Source organism: Pimephales promelas, chromosome 2 (genome assembly GCF_988280905.1).
Source record: "Pimephales promelas chromosome 2, fPimPro1.hap1.1, whole genome shotgun sequence".
Taxonomy (NCBI): domain Eukaryota; kingdom Metazoa; phylum Chordata; class Actinopteri; order Cypriniformes; family Leuciscidae; genus Pimephales; species Pimephales promelas.
In genome coordinates, this window is record NC_142770.1 from 5,265,236 (window position 1) to 5,289,774 (window position 24,539).

The 24,539-nt window shown below is 37.7% G+C and overlaps 2 protein-coding genes across 3 annotated transcripts in view; one reads left to right on the forward strand and one right to left on the reverse strand.

Annotated features, from left to right (window-relative positions):
- The first annotated feature begins 10,571 nt into the window (after positions 1–10,571).
- Positions 10,572–14,016, forward strand: LOC120474286 (elastase-1). Its single transcript, XM_039664438.2, has 8 exons — positions 10,572–10,683; positions 10,806–10,897; positions 11,296–11,396; positions 12,237–12,362; positions 13,162–13,298; positions 13,389–13,531; positions 13,619–13,768; positions 13,908–14,016. Exons 1-8 carry the CDS (start codon positions 10,644–10,646, stop codon positions 13,917–13,919), a joined length of 801 nt encoding a protein of 266 aa, XP_039520372.2. The 5' UTR covers positions 10,572–10,643; the 3' UTR covers positions 13,920–14,016.
- Positions 14,017–15,625: 1,609 nt separating this feature from the next.
- LOC120474283 (titin) overlaps positions 15,626–24,539 on the reverse strand; it is a 164,302-nt gene continuing 155,388 nt past the window's right edge. For both annotated transcript variants that reach the window (XM_089120568.1, XM_089120566.1), the window contains exons 13-14: positions 18,747–19,046; positions 15,626–16,677 (exon numbers count right to left, since the gene is read on the reverse strand). In XM_089120568.1, the coding sequence (XP_088976694.1) occupies positions 16,574–16,677; positions 18,747–19,046 (404 nt within the window). In that variant the 3' untranslated portion in view covers positions 15,626–16,573. The remainder of the gene's footprint in view (positions 16,678–18,746; positions 19,047–24,539) is intronic.

Sequence of the window (24,539 nt, forward strand, 5' to 3'; positions counted from 1 at the left end):
TTGTACCTCAGTTCCAACAAGTGAGCCCCATAAACAAACTGTCTTATATTTTGGGAGAAAAAGAAGAGTGTATTCACCTGGCAGCGCAGTACGTGTCCTCCTGCCATCATATGAGGGAGAAGGGATGAACCCTCTTTTCCATTAAACTGCTCTCTGTACTTATTGTATATATCTTTTTTTTAATCTATTGTGGTATATTTATGCATAACATGGAAATGTTTTTTTATTGTTGTTGTTTATTTTTTTTTATTTTTTTATTTTTTTTCACTTTTATTTATCTACATATATGTTTATATATTACTATTGCTTTGGCAATATTGTGCTATTTTACAGTCATGCCAATAAAGCTCAATTGAATTGAATTGAATTGAGATAGGTTGAGAGAGAGACAGGCTGAGAGAGAGACAGGTTGAGAGAGAGACAGGCTGAGAGAGAGACAGGTTGAGAGAGTCAGGTTGAGAGAGTCAGGTTGAGAGAGTCAGGTTGAGAGAGAGAGACAGGTCGAGAGAGAGTAAGGTTGAGAGAGAGACAGGCTGAGTGAGAGACAGGTTGAGAGAGAGACAGGTTGAGAGAGAGACAGGCTGAGAGAGAGACAGGTTGAGAGAGACAGGTTGAGAGAGAGACAGGCTGAGTGAGAGACAGGTTGAGAGAGACAGGTTGAGAGAGAGAGACAGGCTGAGAGAGAGACAGGTTGAGAGAGAGAGAGAGAGGCTGAGTGAGAGACAGGTTGAGAGAGACAGGTTGAGAGAGAGACAGGCTGAGAGAGAGACAGGTTGAGAGAGTCAGGTTGAGAGAGAGAGAGAGAGGCTGAGTGAGAGACAGGTTGAGAGAGACAGGTTGAGAGAGACAGGTTGAGAGAGAGACAGGCTGAGAGAGAGACAGGTTGAGAGAGTCAGGTTGAGAGAGAGAGAGAGAGGCTGAGTGAGAGATAGGAGAGATTTTTTTTCTTCTTTTTTTTCTTTTTTTTTTAATTCAATGGGTAAAATTGATCGACTCACCATAATTTTATATACCCTCTATATTACCTTTCTAACTTATAACTCTATATTTTAAAACATTATTGGGTCATGAATTTCATACATTTTTCTGGTAAATCCATTGTTAAATGTCAATGTCATCGTTTAAAATAACATGCTATAACATTCAGGGGATGTTCTCTTCTGCTTTTGGGGAGAAAACTACTAACCCTGATTTTGTTAATATTGTATATAGTTCAGATATAATTATTTTACTTGAGACATGGTGTCGTTTAGACTCCAAAATCTGTACTCCTCCAAACTACAGAGAGCTACGAATCCCTTCAATCAAACAGCCTAACATTAAAAACGGAAGAGATTCAGGAGGAATCATAGTTTGGTTTAAAGATCATTTGTGGCATTATATTCAGCCTGTCAAAAAAGGGAAAACGCATATTTGGTTAAAACTTCAGAAAGAGCTTCTGTGTTTAGATGAGGACATGTACCTGTGTGCCACATACATCCCCCCATACGAGTCTCCTTATTATAATGAAGATATCTTCCCAACCCTACAGTCAGAGATCGTTTACTTTCAATCTCTAGGATCGGTTCTGTTAATGGGGGATCTGAACGCTAGAACGGGGAAGGAAGCGGATTACATTAACTCAGATGGAGACAAATACATTAACAATTCACATATATATCAGCGGAAACACTTCACGAAGGCCCGTCAGAATTATGACAACACGATAAACAGGCACGGAAAACAAGTCCTCCAGCTCTGCAAGAGTCTGGGCCTGTATATAGTTAACGGCAGAACCAAGGGAGACTCTCTGGGTCGGTTCACCTACTGCTCATCTCTCGGCAGCAGCACAGTAGATTACGCCATCACTGATGTAGACCACAGTAAACTCAACTATTTCACAGTAATGCCACAGCTACCATTATCAGACCACAGTCACACAGTCCTCAGTCTGAACAGATCTGTGAGTCTCCGGCCTTCAGACCCGAAGGCTAAACTGCACCCCCTCCCCTCCACATTTATATGGGGTAAAGACAGTCCGGCCCAGTATGAAGCCCAGCTCCACAGCACTCGGGTCCACAACATGATAGACTCATTTCTATCTACTTCATTTAGCGAAGACAAAAAAACTATCAATTTGGCAACCCATCAATTAAATGAAATATTTTATACTGTAGCCAGAAAAGCCCTGAGAAAAAGAAAAAAATATAGATGTAAGAAAGAAATTGCTAAAGATGGTTGGTTCGATAAAGAATGCGAAAAATTAAGAAAAGAATTAAGAGCATTATCAAATATAAAACACAGAGACCCTGCAAACCAACAAACTCGAGACAAATATCAGCAAACCCTCAAAACATACAAGTCCATGCTCATACAGAAAAAAAGCAGATCACATGAAAGCAAAGCTTAATAAGATCGAGGAGGCAGTAGATCAGAACTCTTTTTGGGAATTATGGAATAAATTAGATAAACCAAAAGAACCTAAACACATTTCCATCTATGACCCAAATATCTGGACCGAACATTTTGGAAAACTCTATTCCCAAAACGAGCCAACCCTCACCCAAACACAACTGACCTCCCAACTCTATAACCTGGAACACACTGTAAAAGACCAGCTAACCTCGTTAGACCAGCCCATATTACTGAACGAACTGACAGACAAGATGAAATCCCTAAAAAATAAAAAATCCTGCGGCGTGGATTTAATATCAAATGAGATGCTGAAACACAGCAGCCCCAAATTGACAGATGCAATTCTCAAATTATTCAATCTTTTATTAAAGGCAGGACACTTTCCTGAGATATGGAAAGCAAATTTGATTACTCCAATCTTTAAACAGGGTGAGAAGTACGACCCAAATAATTACAGGGGCATCACAGTGAGCAGCAACCTGGGCAAACTCTTCTGCTCCATCATTAACGACAGGCTAGTCCAGTTCCTCCAAGAACACAAGACCCTAAACAGCTGTCAAATTGGATTTATGCCTAAACAGAGAACATCAAATCACATTTACACACTCCACACACTCGTACAAAAACACGTCCAACAAACAAAACAAGGGAAAATATTCGGCTGCTTCATTGATTTTAAAAAAGCCTTTGATTCGGTATGGCATAATGGACTTTTCCTAAAGCTAATCCAAAGTGGAATAGGAGGAAGGACATATGACATCATAAAGGATATATACAACGGGAACAAATGCGGGGTAAAAATTAACGACAAACGTACTGATTATTTCAGTCAAACTAAAGGAGTCCGTCAAGGCTGCAGCCTCAGCCCGACTCTCTTTAATATCTATATTAATGAACTGGCATCAGCTCTGGAGAAGTCATCTTGTCCTGGTCTGACCCTCGAGGGCAGAGAAATCAAAAGCCTCCTTTACGCTGATGATCTCCTGCTGCTGTCTCCTCATGAAGAGGGTCTGCACCAAAGCCTCTCGCTTCTGGACCAGTACAGCAGCGACTGGGCCTTACCCATCAACATGGACAAGTCCAAAATCATGATCTTCCAGAAAAAACCTCGCCTTACTGACAAAAAATACAAATTTACACTTGGGGGAACAATTCTTAATCATGTCACCTGTTATAATTATTTGGGTCTGACAATCTCAGCTTCTGGAAAATTTGACACTGCAATAAAAGATCTGACTGATAAAGCACGTAGGGCTTATTACAGTATAAGAAAACCCCTGTTCAAATATAACCCACCCATCAAACTGTGGCTGAAAATCTTTGACAGCATCATCAAACCCATCCTTCTTTACGGCTGTGAAATCTGGGGGCCCAAATTTAAACTAAATTACGAAACATGGGACAAAACCCCGGCTGAAATTTTCCACCTCGAGTTCTGCAAAAACATCCTGGGAACTCACAGAAACGCTCCCAGTCTGGGGTGCCGGGCAGAACTGGGCAGATTCCCTCTCCTATCGGAGATCCAGAAGAGAGCCGTAAAGTTCTGGTTCCATCTCTCAGACGCGCAGACAGAGAGTTACCATCACTGCGCTCTCAGATACAGGGCAGGACTCACTGAGGGCGACCCCATGATACATTTAGTGGAAAAACACCAACTCAACTCATCAATTCAATTCAGACACTCAAAAGTAAAAGAAATAGGGAAAATAACCAAAGAAGAATACATACACGATTGGCAGATAAAGGTCACACAACTAAATAAACTAAAATATTTCAACAAAATAAAGTCAGATTATAAATTGGCTCCATACCTGACTGATATCAGTAACTATGGTCAGAGAAAGCTCCTAACTAAGTATCGCATTAGTGACCACAGTCTGTGTGTGGAGACGGGCCGACATAAGCAGAGCTGGAGAGAGAGAGAGCTCCGAGTGTGTCCACACTGCCCTGATGGGGCCGTAGAGGACGAGCTGCACTTCCTCACCGAGTGCAGCAAGTATAAAAACATCAGAGACGCTTATTTCACACAAATAGCACAGATTGTACCTCAATTCCAACAAGTGAGCCCCATAAACAAACTGTCTTATATTTTGGGAGAAAAAGAAGAGTGTATTCACCTGGCAGCGCAGTACGTGTCCTCCTGCCATCATATGAGGGAGAAGGGATGAACCCTCTTTTCCATTAAACTGCTCTCTGTACTTATTGTATATATCTTTTTTTTTAATCTATTGTGGTATATTTATGCATAACATGGAAATGTTTTTTTTATTGTTGTTGTTTATTTTTTTTATTTATTTATTTTTTTCACTTTTATTTATCTACATATATGTTTATATATTACTATTGCTTTGGCAATATTGTGCTATTTTACAGTCATGCCAATAAAGCTCAATTGAATTGAATTGAATTGAATTGAGTCAGGTTGAGAGAGAGAGAGAGGCTGAGTGAGAGATAGGTTGAGAGAGACAGGTTAAGAGAGAGACAGGCTGAGTGAGAGACAGGTTGAGAGAGACAGGTTGAGAGAGACAGGTTGAAAGAGAGACAGGCTGAGAGAGAGACAGGTTGAGAGAGTCAGGTTGAGAGAGAGAGACAGGTCGGGAGAGAGTCAGGTTGAGAGAGAGAGACAGGCTGAGTGAGAGACAGGTTGAGAGAGAGACAGGTTGAGAGAGAGACAGGCTGAGTGAGAGACAGGTTGAGAGAGACAGGCTGAGTGAGAGACAGGCTGAGAGAGAGACAGGCTGAGTGAGAGACAGGTTGAGAGAGTCAGGTTGAGAGAGAGACAGGCTGAGAGAGAGTCAGGTTGAGAGAGTCAGGTTGAGAGAGAGAGACAGGTCGGGAGAGAGAGACAGGCTGAGTGAGAGACAGGCTGAGAGAGAGACAGGTTGAGAGAGAGACAGGTTGAGAGAATATAAATATAACAATATTAGAGAAACTTTTCTGCCCAAATTTGAATCCTTGATCCCATCATTCTCTGATCTGAGTGACACTGAGAAAATGTTCTTCTTACTCGGAGAAGATGATGATACAGCTGCACTAGCGGCTAAATATGTGTTCGCTATTCACAAGGCCAGAGACAGCTAATTGTATTTATTCATTTCTTAATATATACTGTGTTTATTTATTTACCATGCTACATATGACATGATCTGTACATATATGTTCTGTGTGTTTGTTCTATTATTTATATATTATATGTTGATGCTTTGGCAACATTGTGTTACACAGTCATGCTAATAAAGCTATATTGAATTGAATTGAATTGAATTGAAATTGAGAGAGAGACAGGCTGAGTGAGAGACAGGTTGAGAGAGAGACAGGTTGAGAGAGAGACAGGCTGAGAGAGAGACAGGCTGAGTGAGAGACAGGTTGAGAGAGAGACAGGTTGAGAGAGAGACAGGCTGAGAGAGAGACAGGTTGAGAGAGAGACAGGTTGAGAGAGAGACAGGCTGAGTGAGAGACAGACTGAGTGAGAGACAGGTTGAGAGAGAGACAGGTTGAGAGAGAGACAGGCTGAGTGAGAGACAGGCTGAGTGAGAGACAGGTTGAGAGAGAGACAGGTTGAGAGAGAGACAGGCTGAGTGAGAGACAGGTTAAGAGAGAGACAGGCTGAGTGAGAGACAGGTTGAGAGAGACAGGTTGAGAGAGACAGGCTGAGTGAGAGACAGGTCCCTCATGTCTTCTCTGGTCTGGACAGTAATTAACGCCATGCAAGAACCTTAGAGAAGATAATGATATAAATATCATTCAGGGTCATTCTGCAACAGTGTTGCATAAAAACATGATAATTATTATTAAAATATGTATAATATATGTATATATATAATATATTAATATATTAAATTGTTATCAAAAACTTTCACCTTAATATTCAATAATAAAGGTAAAATATTTTTAATTTTATAAAATATATTATCAAAATGTATTTTATAATCAATCCATAAATAAAAAGTCAAATAAATATTAAAGTGCCTGATGCAAAGTTTTGGATAGCAAATGTATTAATAAAATAGCAGAATTAATATGTATTTGTATATACATAATCTTTATATTCCACAAAGAACTTTAATTCACTCAAACTCACATTTTTCGGCGGTCTGCAAATACACATTCATGAGTTTTACACTCTGGTATTCACTATCTCTCTTCATCTAAAATTCTGAAATATCTACAGCAAATCAAGCTGTAAATCTGCTCTCTAAAAAGAGACTTTTATTTTTAGCCTTTTAAGCGTTTTAGCTTTAAAAATGTTTCAGCAGACGAACCAAACAGATTAAAAAATACATTTTCAGAACGCCAATAAAACATCATCTCAATCCCAGCAGTTCCCGAGCCACATCTGAACATGACGTTCCACACACACTACACTGAAAGTTAGGGGTGTAACGATACCCTCATGTCACGATTCGATACATATCACGATACTGAACTCACTATACAACATTATTGCGATACTCCAAGACATATGCTAAAAATGTACTGTTGATTAAAACGAAAAGTTTGATATTACATTGTAGGTTTAAATGAATAGGCTTGGACTTGGTACTTGTAACCCAAGGACAATAGTGACACCAGAATAACAATATTTATGATTCTGAAGCTGAAATCACTGAGTTATTGTAGATGAATATGCTTGCACGCTTTCACTGACTAGATATTTTTAATATAATGTCGCCCACTTTTTACTGGTAACATCAGACATTTGGCATTATCAGGACCCACAAGTATTCCCCCATTGCATTATTATACATAATCAACATTATACTGTATATAGTAGTTCAATGTAGTAATTACACTTAAACTCTAAAAACTTGAATTTTTTCTCACACAGGAATTACTATCCACGATACATATTGTCAGTATCCACGATACGTTTTTGTTTTGCGATATATATGAAAAACTGAATATATCAAACTGAAAGTATGAAGAAAAGAGATCCAGAAGAACTCTCAACTCATTTACTTAAACTTCTTGGGATCTGATGTGAACCACACTTCTCATCTCGACTCTTTTCATTCTCCGTACATGGGAAACTCTTGGAAATGTTCTGAACGCCCCCCATGAATTTCATCAGAACAACTCATTAACTTTCAAACCCCACAAACTCATTTGCGGGAGCTCAAATCCTCTCTTCATTAAGCGATGACATTCTATCGTGAACAAACATCTTTAATTAAAGCATCAGATCCGCACGTTTGACTCTCAGAGGTGTCGTGAGAGGGGCGGTCGGGCGGATGATGGAGTCGTGTGGACGGGACGCTCCCGCTCTCAGCCCAGAGGCCCTGACGTTGGCATCAATTACCGGTCGGGACGGCTATCTTTCTAATGGACTCTGATAAGAGAATAATCCAAACGCTGGCGCTTTAACGACTTCTGCTTTAATTAGCGACAGTATAAAAGGTGATTTGGTGTTTCTATTGTGCTCGGGTCTTTTGTGCGAGCGGTCACGTGTTCGAACGGCCGCTGTTTGCATGGTGAAGTGTGTGAAAGACGTTTTATGAGCTCTGGGATGAAGACTGAGCTGGGAATGAACTGAATGAACCTACAACTAGAATCAGGGCCAATGTCAAAGAGTTTGACATTCATGCAAGAAATAACGAGAGGAAGTCATGTGTTGAATCAGTCTGATAGTTCAAAAACCACTGAACCATTGTTACAGTGTTCAAAGTCATCATTTGTGTTAATGAAATGTATCATATATATTGGTCAAACCAAAAATTATTCACACACCAGATTTTTTTCTTTTTTTAACTATGGGAGCAAGACACTAGTTTGTAAGAGAGGAAAGCGAGGTGTCTTAATAAATAATATATAGGCTATTATAAATTATATATTTATTCACATCGTATATGTATATTATATATTTATTCGCATTGTGTATATATGTATACACAATGCGAATAAATATATTTAATTATATATATATATATATATATATATATATATTTACAATAATATTAGTTATATTTAGACACAATTATATATATATTATTAAATAATTCATATTAGCCTACATATTATAAAATTACAATGTATCTTTCCACCATTTATATCTATAGAAATATATACATTTCTATAGATAGATATGGTGTATCTATATATTGTATATATATATATATGTGTGTGTGTGTGTAATACAATTATATATAAAACATTGTAACATATTTAAATATTACAAATAGTATATATTATAACATTTTGTAATTGTATACAAATATATTTATGCACAATTATGTATATATTTTAAAATGAAATATTAAATAATACAAATCTCTTAATATTTGTATATGAAAATGTATAGAAGATGTTTAATATTTGTATATAAAAATGTGTCGTAGAATAAATCTTATATATATATATATATATATACACACACATTCTTCTTTGATTAATTTGTTAATTATATATAATTTACTTTTACAGTATTAAATGTTATATATTTAAATATTATACATTTACATAATTTTTGTACAATAAGTGTATTTATGCATGTATGCATTTATTTAATCATGTTTTCATACAAGTATATTATCTTTGAAAAAGCTACAGAATCCAGTTTTAAAAATTGATTGAAAGATCGACATAAATGATAGAAAAACAAGTTTAAAACACACACACACACACAAGAGAAACAATTCAGTCCGACCTGATCAGATGTTCCTTGAAGGCACTTCAGTGACCAGCGTGTGACCTTTGAGAGCAAGAGGTGAGAAGAATAAATGTTTGCAGGTGGTGAAAGCTCATGTCATCACATAGAGGTCAGCGGAGGTCAACTCAAAAATACATCTATCTATCTATCTATCTATCTATCTATCTATCTATCTATCTATCTATCTATCTATCTATCTATCTATCTATCTATCTATCTATCTATCTATCTATCTATCTATCTATCGTTTGCTTCAGCATGGAAAAAGATAAGAAGTTGACAGAAGAGTCTGAGTGACACCAATGGAAGTTTCTGGAAGAGTTAGTTCAGTTTGCTGTGCGCTGCCTCCCTCTAGTGTTCAAAAGAAGAACTCACACCGTGCCTCATTCATACAGATGAAGTTACTCTGACAGCAGGATCAATCCTACAGTATTTACAGTAGTTCAGCACTGATATTGTGACATGTTCAAGAAGATCAAATCATAGTATCTCTGTAAATGTGTTTAAAGTTTAGTATAGAGCACAGAAATCATGCAATAGAGATCTTATGAAACCGTTTGAAGTTCAGTAGTGTATATAACGCCTCATTCTAATCTACGGGTGACATTTGTGACTAAACTCCTGGAAAAGCCAGATATAAGTCTTATCGTGCTGAGGTCACAATTTCCTTATCAATATCAGCACTAAACCTACAAACACACTCCCTACGATTCACAAAAGAACAGATCCGTCAGCATAAATGAACAGCGCTAGCTCACTATACAGTTTATTTCGATTTTATCATTAATTATTTCAAATAGATCCAAGCTAAATGATATAAATGTATAGTAGCCTACATAAAATGGCAAAAAAAATAATAATATATATATATATATATATAATTTTTTTTATTTTTACTTGTTTTAAAATACTTTATATTCATAAATAAATAGTTGACATGAAATACTTTAATTTGCACGTTCTGTAGTGTGACGTGCTGCATCTAAAACTACACAAGCTAAACGGCTAAATCAACTTTAAACCTAATTTTTATAATTCTTTAATAATTATTATGCATGCAATTTTTATATTTGCATATAGTAGGTTTGTTAACTTAAAATATAGATTTTTCTTATAGGTTCACATAAACATTACACTTTCATATCTTGATGTTGACAACAAAAATCTAAATACATTTTAATTAAATCAACAATTATGAATTTATAATAAAAATATAAAAACATTAATAATTATATCAATGAATTACATCTAATTAAATGTCTATTTTTGATTACTTTAGATAATACATGACAGGTATCACATTAAACCATGCATGAACTTTATATCAGGTGCAAAAGTGAGATGCTGAGATGTTAACTCAAATAATGCAGGTCAAGCCGAAAGGCTTTACCTGCATGAAATACTTTAATGCCAAACTAGATAAACAAGTTTATTCCGCAACTGGAACATTGGCCTTGACAGTGGTGATATCTGTGGGATTCACACACCTGTGGGCATCAGCCATGAGTAAACACCTGTTCTGTACAGCGCTGTGAACTTCTATGGGCATATATATAGACGCTGGAACAGTTCAGAGAGCAGAAAGATCAGAAAGACTGCAAACATGCTGAGGATCTTGTTGTTGAGTGTGCTGGCCGCCCTGGGTAAGACACCTCTCTCTTTCTGTTGAGAAAACCACTAAGATTTTTACCAAGTTAACAATGTACTCTGCTCAAACTACAAAATGACTACCCTTCTAGTATCTAAGTGTGTTTTTTGTGTCCAGCGCTGGCTGAGCCCAGATATATGGAGGATCAGACCATTGAGGAGAGGGTTGTGGGCGGAGAGGTGGCCAGACCCAACTCCTGGCCCTGGCAGGTACGACATTTTTAACATTAACTCAGTTCAAATCCTTTTTAATTGGTTTTGTGGTGGTTTCCCACAACTAAATTGACATGGATATACCAGCTTAAGGTGGTCAAGCTATTTTTGTAAATATGATGGTATTGATAGTAGAAGGTTTGTTGGTGACGCTGACGCACTAACAAGATCATCAATATGGTGGTCTACAAAGTTAAGCAGGTTGACCTTGGCACCACAATATTTATCATATATTTACAACTTTATACCTAGTACTATTTACAACTTTATACCTAGTTTTATAGCTGGTTAAAACGGCATTTTCCAACGTTAAAAAAGTCCACTTTAAGTTTAGTAAACACCACTCATATTGAAATTCATAATCCTTTCATATCCTAACTAAACCTCTTCCTCAGATCTCTCTCCAGTACCTGTCCGGCGGCAGCTACTATCACACCTGCGGTGGGAGTCTGGTCAGAAGGAATTGGGTGATGACCGCCGCCCACTGCGTTGACACGTAATAAATCCACTTTTTTGTTGTATCTAAATGGTTGAAACAACAGAAACACATGATAAACTGAGACAGATCACATGATGAGAATGAATATGGAGGAGTTTGAGGTGTCTGCAGAACAATGGTGGGCGTTTCTAAATGTGTGGTGAACTGGTCGGTGTTTCTAAATCATGCAATGAAAATTATGGGTTTTACCTGACCCCACCCCTAAACCCTACTGTCACTGTGACATGGGCAAATCGAAATATTATCGAAGTAAAACCCCTCCATTACGGCCTTGCCCAACTCCCATTGCTGTCCTGAAGAGACAGTTGACTTGACCTTATTCAGAGCACCGCCATGACAGGAATAAAAGCAAGGCTGTGAGCCATTAGACCGTGTTTTCCACTGTAAAAGAAATGTATAAAGCTCCCACTTATAAATTTCCATAGCTCATGTTGTGAGATAGTTTTACAAACGATCTTTTTGCTGTGTTTAATCAATAAAACAGTCCAAAAACACATTAAATAACAGTACAAACCACTGACTGAAGAGATGATTCCCGACCCTCACGGTGTCGCTTTATTTCCGTTAAAATCAAAGATGGCGCTGCTGTATTGATCTGAATCGCGCGCGCCTCATGGGAGTGGCGCAGTTCGCCCTCTCGCGGCATATGTAGTACACTTTAAATGTGTTTATGAAATATTTTTGGTTGTACTCGTACACAGGACGCAGACAGCTGTGTATTAACCATACAGACTCTTCGAATTTTGTCTATTTTTCGCATTTAATCATGACCCACTATAAAAAAAAAAGTGTTCAGTTGTTCGTTACTCTACCTATGCGTTTCTGAATGTGTTTCAGCTCGAGAACTTGGCGTGTCGTCCTGGGCGACCACGACATCTACAGCCAAGAGGGTCGCGAGCAGTACATGACCGTCAGTCAAGTCATTATCCACCCCAACTGGAACAGCAACAATGTGGCTGCTGGGTGCGTAGCCTATATAACATACAAAACATACACGACTGTGGCGACAGTTACACAATATATGAAGAATATATGAAGTGCCATCTGATATTTTCTTCTAATGATCGGTTTTTATCAATTTATCATCTTCTAATGATCATTTCAAGTTGTTCATTTATTTCACTTTGATGGCAATGAAAATGACCTAGACCTATAAAGTGAAATTAACGAATTTAAATATACGAGCTTTATAAAAATGCTAATTTTAGAAGAGAATTTCAGATGGCAATCATAGGCTTTTGCATCTGAAGTCTTCATAGATAATTACACCTATACCTTTTAACACAACAACTCGACTGTATCAATTATACAAAGAAACACAAACAACACTATATTAAGTCATTTACAATAAAATACGTGAGTAACGCAACTGTAAAAAGTGAATACCGTACCTTTATTGTAATTTATCGGCCATTAAAGGTACGCAGCACAATTGTATTAATAATTACTATAGTAGTAATATAAAAGTAGCCTACAAGTAGTAACGTGTAACTACTATGTCACCTTAAAATAAAGTGTTACCTTATTTTAAACGCATCATATATCAACAAAATTATGCTTTAACTTTAATGCTACACATGCAATTACACATACTGTATCAAAGCATATATGGAGACTGTATTGAGTTTTTGACACAAGTTTCATGCATGACTACCTGAACTTTTATCATCAACACAACATGACAATATTAAAGATTTTCTAAAGTTATAGCTCCCCATAGAAATGAATTGTGCCTCTGTGGTGTGTGTTCTTTGTTTTTCAGATATGACATCGCTCTCATGCGCCTGTCCTCTGATGCCACTCTGAACACATACGTTCAGCTGGCCAGCCTTCCTCCCTCTGGACAGGTTCTGCCCCACAACAACAACTGTTACATCACCGGCTGGGGCCGCACTCAGAGTCAGTCTCACTTCAGAGAGCTTTGACGTTGACTAAAATCATTTGCATGATTCCTGATTCCTTCCTCTCATGGTTGTGATCTTCATTTAGCTGGTGGGTCACTGTCCGCTCAGCTGAAACAGGCCTACCTGCCCGTGGTGGATTACAGCACCTGCTCTCGTAGCGACTGGTGGGGAAGCACCGTGAAGAACACCATGGTGTGCGCTGGTGGCGGAAGCTTGTCTGGATGCCAGGTGAGAAAGACTGGCTGGCAAATAGATCATGAACTCTTTCATACTGCAGTAAACGTCTAATTCTGTCTCCCGTCGTGTTGTTTTTAGGGTGACTCTGGCGGTCCTCTGAACTGTCAGGTCAGCGGTCAGTACGTCGTCCATGGTGTGACCAGCTTTGTGTCATCATCGGGTTGTAATGCCTACCAGAAGCCAACAGTCTTCACTCGTGTGTCTGCCTTCAGCAGCTGGATCAGTGGAGTAAGTGCAATTATATCATCATTATAATAAAACATTAGAAATATTTACATAACGAACTAACAAGCAATCAATGCCATTGTTGTGTCTTATAATACTCTGTTTTCATTTAAAATTTCTTGTGTCATTTTGTTCATTTCAGTACATTGGATAAGTGGAAAAACTGAGAAGATGAAAGAAGAACGTCCTCCATTTATCAGCTTTTAACATCTGCAATGGCAAACAATATTTACAATAAACTTAACATCTAATCTTGGGCTGCTTTTGAATCATTTTAAAGATGTGTGTCCTCGTTTATGTCACATACGGCTTTGAGACATGAAGGTTGAGGATCCAAATGAAGTTTTATTGTACAGAGGGTAATCCAAAGACTTAATCCAGAAAACAGGCAATATGTCAAAAACAAGAACATGGGAATAACAGACAGAATGATCAGAATTGCAGTACAAACACTAAACTTTGCAGGGAATGAATGTGAAAACCAGGCTATTATAGTGTCAGTTAAACATGGTAATGAGACACAGGTGAGTCTGAACACAGGATTATGGGGAATCTGTGGATGTGTGCTATTGTCCTGGTGGAGAACCCTATGATGGTAATTCTGGGCACTCTCACTGGTGATCGTTACAGTTTATTCAATGATAACAGGCTTCTTATCCACTGCTCATATGAAACTTATAAAAAAGTCCAACTGTATCTAGAAGCGCCTGTGTCGAGGCCTAAAGGTGCTGTAACTAGTTGTTGAGCATGAAACGGTGCAAAACATTCAGTTTTTATATTTTGCTTTCTCAGCATCTGATTGGCTGTTCGCTACTGATGTCACTCCTAAACTCAGGATCAAAGCCCGAGTTGATGGAGAAACTTGATGATCAGCATGTGACCAACAAAGGTTGGATTGGTCTGGTTTTGTCAACTCGAAACTTGTAATCCTGAGTTTGTTCAACTGCCATCATGGTACAGACCCCAGATCAAGACCAAACCAAGACAACAAGACCAAGACTTTTGAGGGTTTGAGATAATTGAGATCAAGACAAGAGCACAGCACGGCGAGACAGAGTCGAGAACAGACCAGCGCTCCTTAAATTATTCTAAAAGATCCACATTTACTGCCTGAGAAATATCTTATTTAACCAATAGGATGAATCCCATCAGCAACCAGACCACACATCTGGACATCACTCCATCAGACACTTTGAGGGGATCATAGGTCCCTATTAGTGATATTATGACATCATTTTAATTTAGGGGTGAACTATCCCTTTAAATATGTTAGTCACTCCTCTTTTAAACACGTCAATCATGTTCTGATCTCAGACTTTTGTTAATCCTAATATATAATCCTATATAATTCCTGATATTTAAGTAATACACAACCTGCTTTCAAGATAAGGCCCTTAAACGCACTGTTATGGAAACTAACTAGCATTCCTGTGGCTATTAATTAGTGTTTCGGACACAAATTACGAAAGTAATGAGGGAGGTTTTTAATACAAAAAGTGTATAAATTTGGGTTCTTTCCTCGAAGCTTTTTTTTTTTCTCGAGGCTTCTACTGCCACCTGGTGCTCAAAAAATGAAGTGCATCTTTTTGAAGAGGAACATGCAGAACTTGAATTGTAATGAACAAAAAAAAAACTTTTATTTTTTTTAATAACATGCCAAATTTGAACACAAAATCATTATTATTATCACCAAGTTCAGCTAGTTGAACATATGATCTTGCGGTCCCATTTCATCTCTGGGTGTTTGCAGTTATGATTAACACAACTAGAGAATATTTTAAGGTATTTTATTTTTCACTGTATAAGTTCAGATTTAATGTACTATCAAAATTTGATCAGTACAGAAGGAAGCAACGCACATTTCACACAATTTGACCTTTTTATTATTTATTAATATTGAATATATAGGTACACATATTGTTAAAACAGATGTTAGGAAGCAAAACAAGGGTTTCTCCACTAGAGGACATATACAGAGACATGCATATATCGAACATGAACATGTATTCCTCAAGCAGATAATTTTAGCAAAATTAATAAAACAACACAATGTGGTTGTAGTTTAAGTTCTAGGATTGAGCAAAGGCACTTTTCCATCTTTTTTTGCAACAAGAGTAATACTTCTTCTTCTTGTTATTATTACAAGTGCAACAAGAGTCATTTTTAAGTGCTTCAGCATGAATACAAATAAATTCACTTCACATATAAAATCTGACATTCACATCTGCTTGAAAGATGAACAGATTCACTTCAGATCAGACCCTTATTGAAGTATAATTACTAAAGCAAAATAAGGCACACATCTAAGATTTCTATGAAAACAATATTAAAGAATGTCAACTTAAGTAGTTGTATTCGTTTTTTTTTTTTTTTTACAATAAAAGTGTAACAAAAGTCATGTGATCTCAGTGATCAATGCTGAACATCCACATTAATCTGGCACTGGTGTTATTTACATAAAACACCACATTCACAGGTTATAGAAATACTGCTGTGGCAAAACAAATTATAAAAAGCATAATTACTTAAACTTGCAATCACATAAAATAAAATCTGTAAAAGTCAGATGAGTATTATGTTAATAGAGTAACAGATATGAAGCGTAACATTATAAAAACAATATATAAAACTGTTTGATAAACACATTTCCCTGTTCATCTGAAACCAAAGAAGCTTTTTTACAAGTTTAACAGCTCAACAGACGGCTTCATTCCTCACTTTAAGGCTCATATAAGCAGAAATGTGTTTTGTTGTAGCTGGAGCTGAAATGGTGATGATGTCAGAGTGATTGACACTGGTGGGCGTGTTTTATCTCACCTTGAGTAATCTCATCCCCTCCTGTTCATTCTCTTCATCCAGATCTTCTTCATTCACCGGCGGCATCTCTATAGTCGTATCATTCACTCGGTTTCCTGAGGAATCAGCCAGAAAATACACAGACAATGACAGATATTAAAAAGAGAAATGTACTAGTCTAGATTTCGGAACTTAAGCTGAACACACACTACAAGATAATCAGGCCAGTTTTGGGCCCAATTCTCCCCATCCAAGTACGATAATTATCTTGATGGATCTAGATTATCTTATCAGGTTTTCCTGTGGTGTGAAGTGTGTTAAGAGTGACTGAATCTGCTCTGAAGAACGTCAGGGTCGCACCGATCTCAAATAATCGTTAATATCCAACATATTGAATATTTACAAATCAAAAATCCTGTTTTGTGGGATGAACCCCGAGGAGAAACGCACACACACTCTGCAGACCGTCACAAAACACAATAAATAAAATGAAAAAAAAAAAAAAAGAAATGATTAAAATAACGAAAGTATCACCAGATCTGACTCTGGGGATTTTTTAAACTTTTTGATAACAAGAATCCCGATATATACTTATCCCATCATGATCCTAAAACACTATATATGAGCAACATTAATAGTAATGTTATAAACAAGCACCCCTTGTAGCCTCTCAGGGGCCCTGGAGCACAGTCTGAAAACCTGTGTGCTTTACAATCATAATTCAGAAAATAAACACACCAATAACATGACATACAATATTATAGTTTAATTATTGTATTCCTCGTTGTTTTCATTTCATTTGTTGTAAAAACAGTAAGGGAAACATCACTAAAATATTAAACTGAACGACAATACTCACTACATGCAAAAACTATGAAGGTCTTGTTTGTGTTTCCTCTGCTGCTGATGATCCGTAGTTTATATTCTCCAGCATGTTCAGACTGCTCGTCCGACTGTTACTGTACTTCATTTTATTTTGATTCTAAATTGTTTTATTTACTGTATTTTATTTTATAATTTTTTTTATTCTAAACTGTTTTAATTACTCTGATTTCTTTAGATTATTTTAATTTCTTCCATGTAAAGCGCTTTGAATTACCATTGTGTATGAAATATGCTATATAAATAAACTTGCCTTGCCTTCTGATCCTGTTCTGTCTCCATATTCGGAGCTGAAGATGCTAGATCACGACAATAGACATGGGCTACTAATTATAAAAAATTTAAAAATGCAAAATGATGTGAGGGTTATGTTTAGGGGACAAAAAAAAATTACGCCAATGTAAAGTCCTCATAATGATAGTGCCACCACCGTGTGTGTGTGTGAGAGAGAGAGAGTGTGTGTGTGTACAGTATACGAGTCAAAAGTATAAACTGTCAGTGACATGCAAATGAAAAAATGTAACTCTAATAAATAGCTGGAAGCGCAAAACTTTCTGTTTACAAGCAGAGGAAGATGCGCGCTGTACATACGCTTTTCAATTAGCGCATTTTCCACACTATAAGGTGCACTTAAAAGCCTTTAATCTTCTCAAAAAACGACAGTGTTCCTTATAATCCGGAGCGCCTTATATATGGATCATCATTTTATACGGTAGGGGGCGATAAAACTCCTAAGCAGTGAGCAGCCGGTAACAAGAAGTAGACGAATGAGAACGTCCTCGTCTCAGTTCTCGCGCATGCGCCCATAAGGAAGTAATAGAATAGTTGAATAAAGTCGTTATTTATGTTTTTTTTTTGGCACAAAAAGTAGTCTCGTCGCTTGATAAACTTATAATTGAGCCGCTGTAGGCACATGGAATATTTAAACCTTTTCTTTGATGACTTTATGGGCCGTCAAGAGCCAGTCCCTTAGGAAGCCAATGAAGGAGTGATCCATCTCTCAGATTCAATCAAAAATATCTTTATTTGTGTTCCGAAGATGAACGAAGGTCTTACAGGGTTGGAACAGCATGGGGGTGAGTAATTAATGACTTAATTTTCATTTTTGGGTGAACTAACCCTTTAAGAACAAGTTTTAACCTGAATAAAATATTCTCTGCAAATACATCATTTAATATATTTTTTCATGCTTTAGCTTCGATTGGAACTATTTTCATTGATGGAGCAAAAAACACAAAGTGGATCATCTCCTTTCATAAAGACCTCATCTATATTTGAAAAATAAATCGAAAGAACTACTTACCAGAGACAGAAACAACAAATCTCTTGTTTGTGTTTCCTCTGCTGCTGATGATCTGTAGGTTATAATTTCCAGTGATTTCAGTTATCATGTCTGTGATGGTCAGAGATCCAGTCTTCTCATCCAGCTTCAGTCTGCCTCTGAATCTCCCATCAGCAGCATCATCATGTGTTTTTAGAGTCCCTCCTCTGATTTCAGCGATGAGAATGTCTCTAAACCTCCACAGTATCTGATCATCTTTCTGTATTTCAGTTTCAGGGTTTATGATCAGATTCTTTCCCTCTTCCACTGATATCTCCCTCTCTTCATTAGTGACAGCAGCAGATAGAAACAGAGAAACACAGAAATGTTGCCATCAGATCAAGAGTGTGAATGTGAATCACAGCCTGAAACTACAGGTTCAGGTTCAGGTTTATTGATATAGCCCATTTCATACACAGGTAGCCCAATGTGCTTTACACAATCATAGCAGTTAAGAAACAATTTACATACATCAATCACACACACAAATTCAAAAAATAAATAATCATACATAATCATTACAAAAAATAAAAACATGTAGCTTAACAAGGAAATAAAAAGAGTCAGTAGAAAGCATCGTAAAAAAGTTTCGTTTTTAATCTAGATTTAAAAATAGAGATAGTGGGGGAGGTCTTAATGTCTACAGGAAGACGGTTCCAAAGACGGACCGCATAGCAGCTGAAGGCTGCCTCTCCCTGCTTAGTACGAGCGCTGCATTGTACTAGCTCGAGTTTACCAGCAGATCTAAGTGATCTTGAGGGGGTATATTTTTTAAGCATATCTGCCATATATAGAGGTCCTTGACCATTTAGTGTTTTAAAAACAAGAAAAAGAACTTTAAAATCAATTCTATAAGTCACTGGTAACCAGTGTAGAGATTTTAAAATTGGTGTGATATGATCCTTTCTTTTGGTCCTGGTCAGTAGCCTTGCTGCTGCATTTTGGATAATTTGAAGAGATTTTATTGTTTTTTTAGGGAGACCAGTGAAAAGACCATTACAATAGTCCACCCTACTGGAAATGAAAGCATGAATAAGCTTTTCTAAGTCTGCCGGTAATATGAAGTTTTTAACCTTTGCAATATTTTTTAAGTGATAAAAAGACGATTTTGTGACTGACTTCATGTGGCTATTGAAGCTTAAGTCGCTGTCAATAATGACCCCGAGGTTCTTCACAGTTTCCACTACCTCAAAACCTTTCATTCCCAATAGTGTGGCAACCTTTAGTCTCTGATCCTTTTTCCCAAAGATAATTACTTGAGTTTTGTCTGTGTTTAATTTAAGGAGATTTCTTGACATCCAGTCTTGGACTTGATCAAGACAAAGATAAAGAGATTCAAGGGGAGCAAACTCATTAGGGGACAAGGATAGGTATAACTGTGTGTCATCTGTTTAGCTATGATAACTAATAGAATAATTTTTCATAATTTGGCCAAGTGGGAGCATGTATAGATTAAACAAAAGAGGGCCAAGGATTGAACCCTGAGGGACACCACATGTTAAGGACACTGGAGCTGAAGCATGATGACCAATAGAAACATAAAAACTCCTGTCTTCTAAATAGGACTTTAACCAGCAGATGACCGAGCCAGAGAGACCCACACAGCATTTAAGTCTTTCTACTAGTATGCTGTGATCGACAGTGTCGAACGCCGCACTGAGGTCCAACAGCATAAGAACAGTGGTTTTTCCAGCATCATTATTTTGCCGAATGTCGTTAACTACTCTAATCAGGGCTGTTTCAGTGCTATGGTATTTTCTAAAACCTGACTGGTTGGGATCCAAACAGGAGGTTGAGGTTAAAAATGCAGACACTTGATTAAAAACAATTTTTTCAATTATTTTACCGATGAAAGGCAAATTTGATATGGGTCTGTAGTTGTTAAGAACAGACTCATCCAGGTTATTCTTTTTAAGTAAAGGCTTTACAACGGCTATTTTAAGGGAATTGGGAAATACGCCGTTCATAAGAGAAGTATTAATTATTAAAAGCACATCAGTTGCTATTAAATGAAGCACAGATTTAAAAAAAACTAGTGGGTAAGATGTCCAGCTCAGATGTGGAAGAGCTAAGACTTTGTACAGTCTTTTCAAGAGTGTCAAGGTCAATAGGACTGAAATTTGAAAAAGTGCTAAGCTGATCCCTTTGAGTTGGTAATTCAAAGTAAGAGATGCTATGTGACGTATATGAGATATTATGTCTTATGTTCTCTACTTTGCTCTTAAAAAAAGAAGCAAACTCATTGCACTTTTCAACTGAGAGTAGTTAATGAGCCAGATGGGGGGAAGGGTTTGTTAATTTCTCAATGGTGGAAAAAAGCGCGCGGGAGTTATTTGCTTTACTGTTGATAATATTGGAAAAATGAGATTGTCTAGCTTTACAAATAACAGAATTATATTCACGAAGTGTCCCTTTATGAATCAGATAATCTGAATTAAGTTTGGATTCACGCCATTTCCTTTCTGTTCTCCTACATTCTTTCTTTTGCAGTTTAACTAGCGGATCATTCATCCATGGAGCTTTCTGTTTAGTGGATTTTTTCAGTTTTAAAGGAGCAATGTCATCCATTATATTAGTCATTTTTAAATTAAAATCTTCCAACAAGTTATCAGCAGTATTAGGAAGTGAGCTTTTGGACTCACAAAGTGTTTGCTCAAAAAGAACACAAGTTTTGTCATTTATAGCTCTTTTTCTGATCATAATAGAGTTATTCTGACAATATGGGAGCAAGCAGACTTCAAAGAAAATACAGCAGTGATCAGACAAAGCTAAATCCACTATAGATGTGGAAACAGTTACACCCTTTGTCATAACAAGATCGAGTGTATGGCCCTGAGAGTGAGTAGGGCTCTGTATATGTTGTGTCAGATTAAAAACATCGATCAGAGCCAAAAAGTCTCTTGCATGCATGTTATCAGAGTTATCTACATGGATGTTGAAATCACCTGATATAACAATACTATCAAAGTGAACACAGATTTCAGAGAGCAATTCACAGAAATCTTCAAGAAAAACTGCAACTGATAAAGTAGGAGGTCTATATACAGTTAACAATAGGGTTTTTGGACAGCTTTTAAGGACAGCAGAAAGATATTCAAAAGAAGCATAGTCACCATAGAATGACTGTTGACACTGAAATTCTTTTTTAAAAATTTTAGCTATTCCTCCCCCACGTCTATTTTCACGGTTGATGCTTATAAAGGTATAGTCGGGGGGAGAAGATTCAATAAGAATACTATTGCAGTTTACCGAATCTAGCCAAGTTTCAGTTAAAAATAAAAAATCAAGTTTATATGTGGAGATAAGATCGTTAATTAAAAAAGACTTTTTTATAAGTGACCTGATATTTAGCAGAGCAAGTTTTACCGTAGGAGATATACTTTTTTCCACAGGAACAGATGATTTCTTACAAATAAGAAGTAGATTAGATGGGTTTGGTCTGCGAGCCGAGTTGCATTTAGATCTATTCCCCTTTGCTATATTGGAACCAATTTGCACGGTAATAGGAGCCTGTAAGGACATAATAGGAGTATGCAGGTATAGATCTGATGAACATAGATCTATGCAGGGGGACAGTTCAGCAGGACCCTCATAATTACTATGCTTAGTGAAACAGGGAAGGGCTGTAGGAGGGTCAGGCTGAGCATTATGTCAGTCCATGCCAAAGGCGATATAGTTCACTAGGTTGGAGGTGAGCAGCTTGGTCCCTCTCCTATTCAGATGAAATCTGTCAGCATTAAAGAGGTCATGCCTAGTCCAAAAGGAGTCAAAATTAGGAATAAAATTAAATCCAGCAGCTACACAGAAGTGGCATAGCCATTGATGCAGTCCATAAAGACGACTAAAGTATTCAGAGCCCATAGAAGGGGAGGGGAGAGGACCAGATAGAATACAGCGTTTACCCAAGGATTCAATTTGAAACGATAGTTCCTCGAGCTCTAAATGGAGTCTGGCTGATTGCCTATCCATAATCTCATTAGTCCCGGTGTGAACAATGACTATTTTGACAGATGTATGTGAGTGAAGAAGTTTAGGCAAAAGCTTGATGAAATCACCAATCCTGCCATTTGACAGACAATAAGTGATACACCCTGGAAGTTTAACTCCCTTGACGGAAGAATCACCAAGCAGGAGGACTTGTGGCAATGAGATGTCATTATACATATAGGAAGAAAGATTCTGGTTAATTATATGTGTGGCAGAAGACTGAGGCTCCTGAGAGCCAGGGGGCACAAGTGGCTCAGCGCCAGTAGTTATCGCAGGGTCAGAAAGTCGAGAAAAAGACGCCAAGCGTGTGACGTCATCACTCGACGCCAAGAAACCCGGCGTAGTATCTGTTGCAGATGGAAATGCCGGTGGAGCACAGCCGATGTCACCACTAACTTCGGAGGAAGAGAGGCAGCGACGGCGCTTTTCACATCTTTCTATAGGCATGGGTGAATTTGACCGCTTTCTCGACTTGTGGATGGAGTTATTGTAGTTTTTGCCTGGCCTCACAAGGTTTGACAGGCACCCAGCATTAAACTGCGCGGCCGGGGCTGTATTATCCGTAGAGTGTAACGGGGAGTTCGTAGCCTCAAACTCGACCTCCAGGCCAGCCCCTTGAAGAGTCGCCAGTGGTGCATAGAAGTTTGAAAGAGTGAAAAGTGTTAAAGTATGTTCATTATGTCCTCAGTTGTATGCTGTGTGTGTAATATAATGCAATGCTATACTGTTCAGTGTTGTGCATATGTTTATGCCACAAGAGGGCACTAAAGTATAGGCTGTGGAGGATGCGTTTGTATTATTATTATGTTTGTCCAAGTTGATTTACCGTAGTTAAGAGGATCATATTACTGAGAGAATCTTTATTACTCTCTGTGCTGTTCGACCGTGAGACTGATGTGTCAATAGCTGAAATAAATATGCCAAGAACGGGTAACTCATCTCTATCGTCCACTCTTTTCTTTTGAATGGAACGCAAGCTGAAACATAACTCAACAAAAAGGCTCTCGTCATCATCCGGAGAGAAACGGGGAAGAGAAATCCGTCGGCCGTCCTTCGGCCCGACTATGGTCCAGGTGTTCAGTGGATCTGTCACAGTAACGACACTGGCAGGGACCTTAGCGGCATCATCCGTAGCGCCAGGTTTAGAAACTAGATGTAATGAATCCACCCGTGAAAGAAGTAGAGACTGTCGCCGTAGAACATCATCCAGTAGAACCTCTATTGAGCGAAGCTCCGACCTGAGGTTGGCTGTCTCATCAGCGTTTGCAGAGATGGCAACAGGCATGCAGTCGTCAGTGGTCATAGTAAGCTCAATATTCCGTATATTCCGTATATAAGAGTGAAGATGACTTTTTGGATATTTTTTTCTTTCTCTTTCTGCCTTTCTCTTGATGTCTACTGATGACTACTACAGAAATATCATTCAGATGGACATGATTTACAGTCTTCTCACACAGAAAATTCATATTACTGTCTCAGTTCCAGTTTGATGAACACTGATCTGAGAAGTGCTGATCTAAATAAAAGCTGAAGGAAATACTTGCATATGCAGGTCAGCAACAAAATGTTTTAGCTAAATTTGACAAGCTGTAAAGCTGTATAAAATAAAGAGATTCAGATGAATATACTTTCATGTCATGATCCTGTTCTGTCTCCATATTCTGAGCTGAAGATGCTAGATCATGACAATAGACATGGGCTACTAATTATGAAAAATTAAAAACATGCAAAAAAAAAATGATGTGAGGGTTATGTTTAGGGGACAGAAAAAACATTAAGCCAATGGAA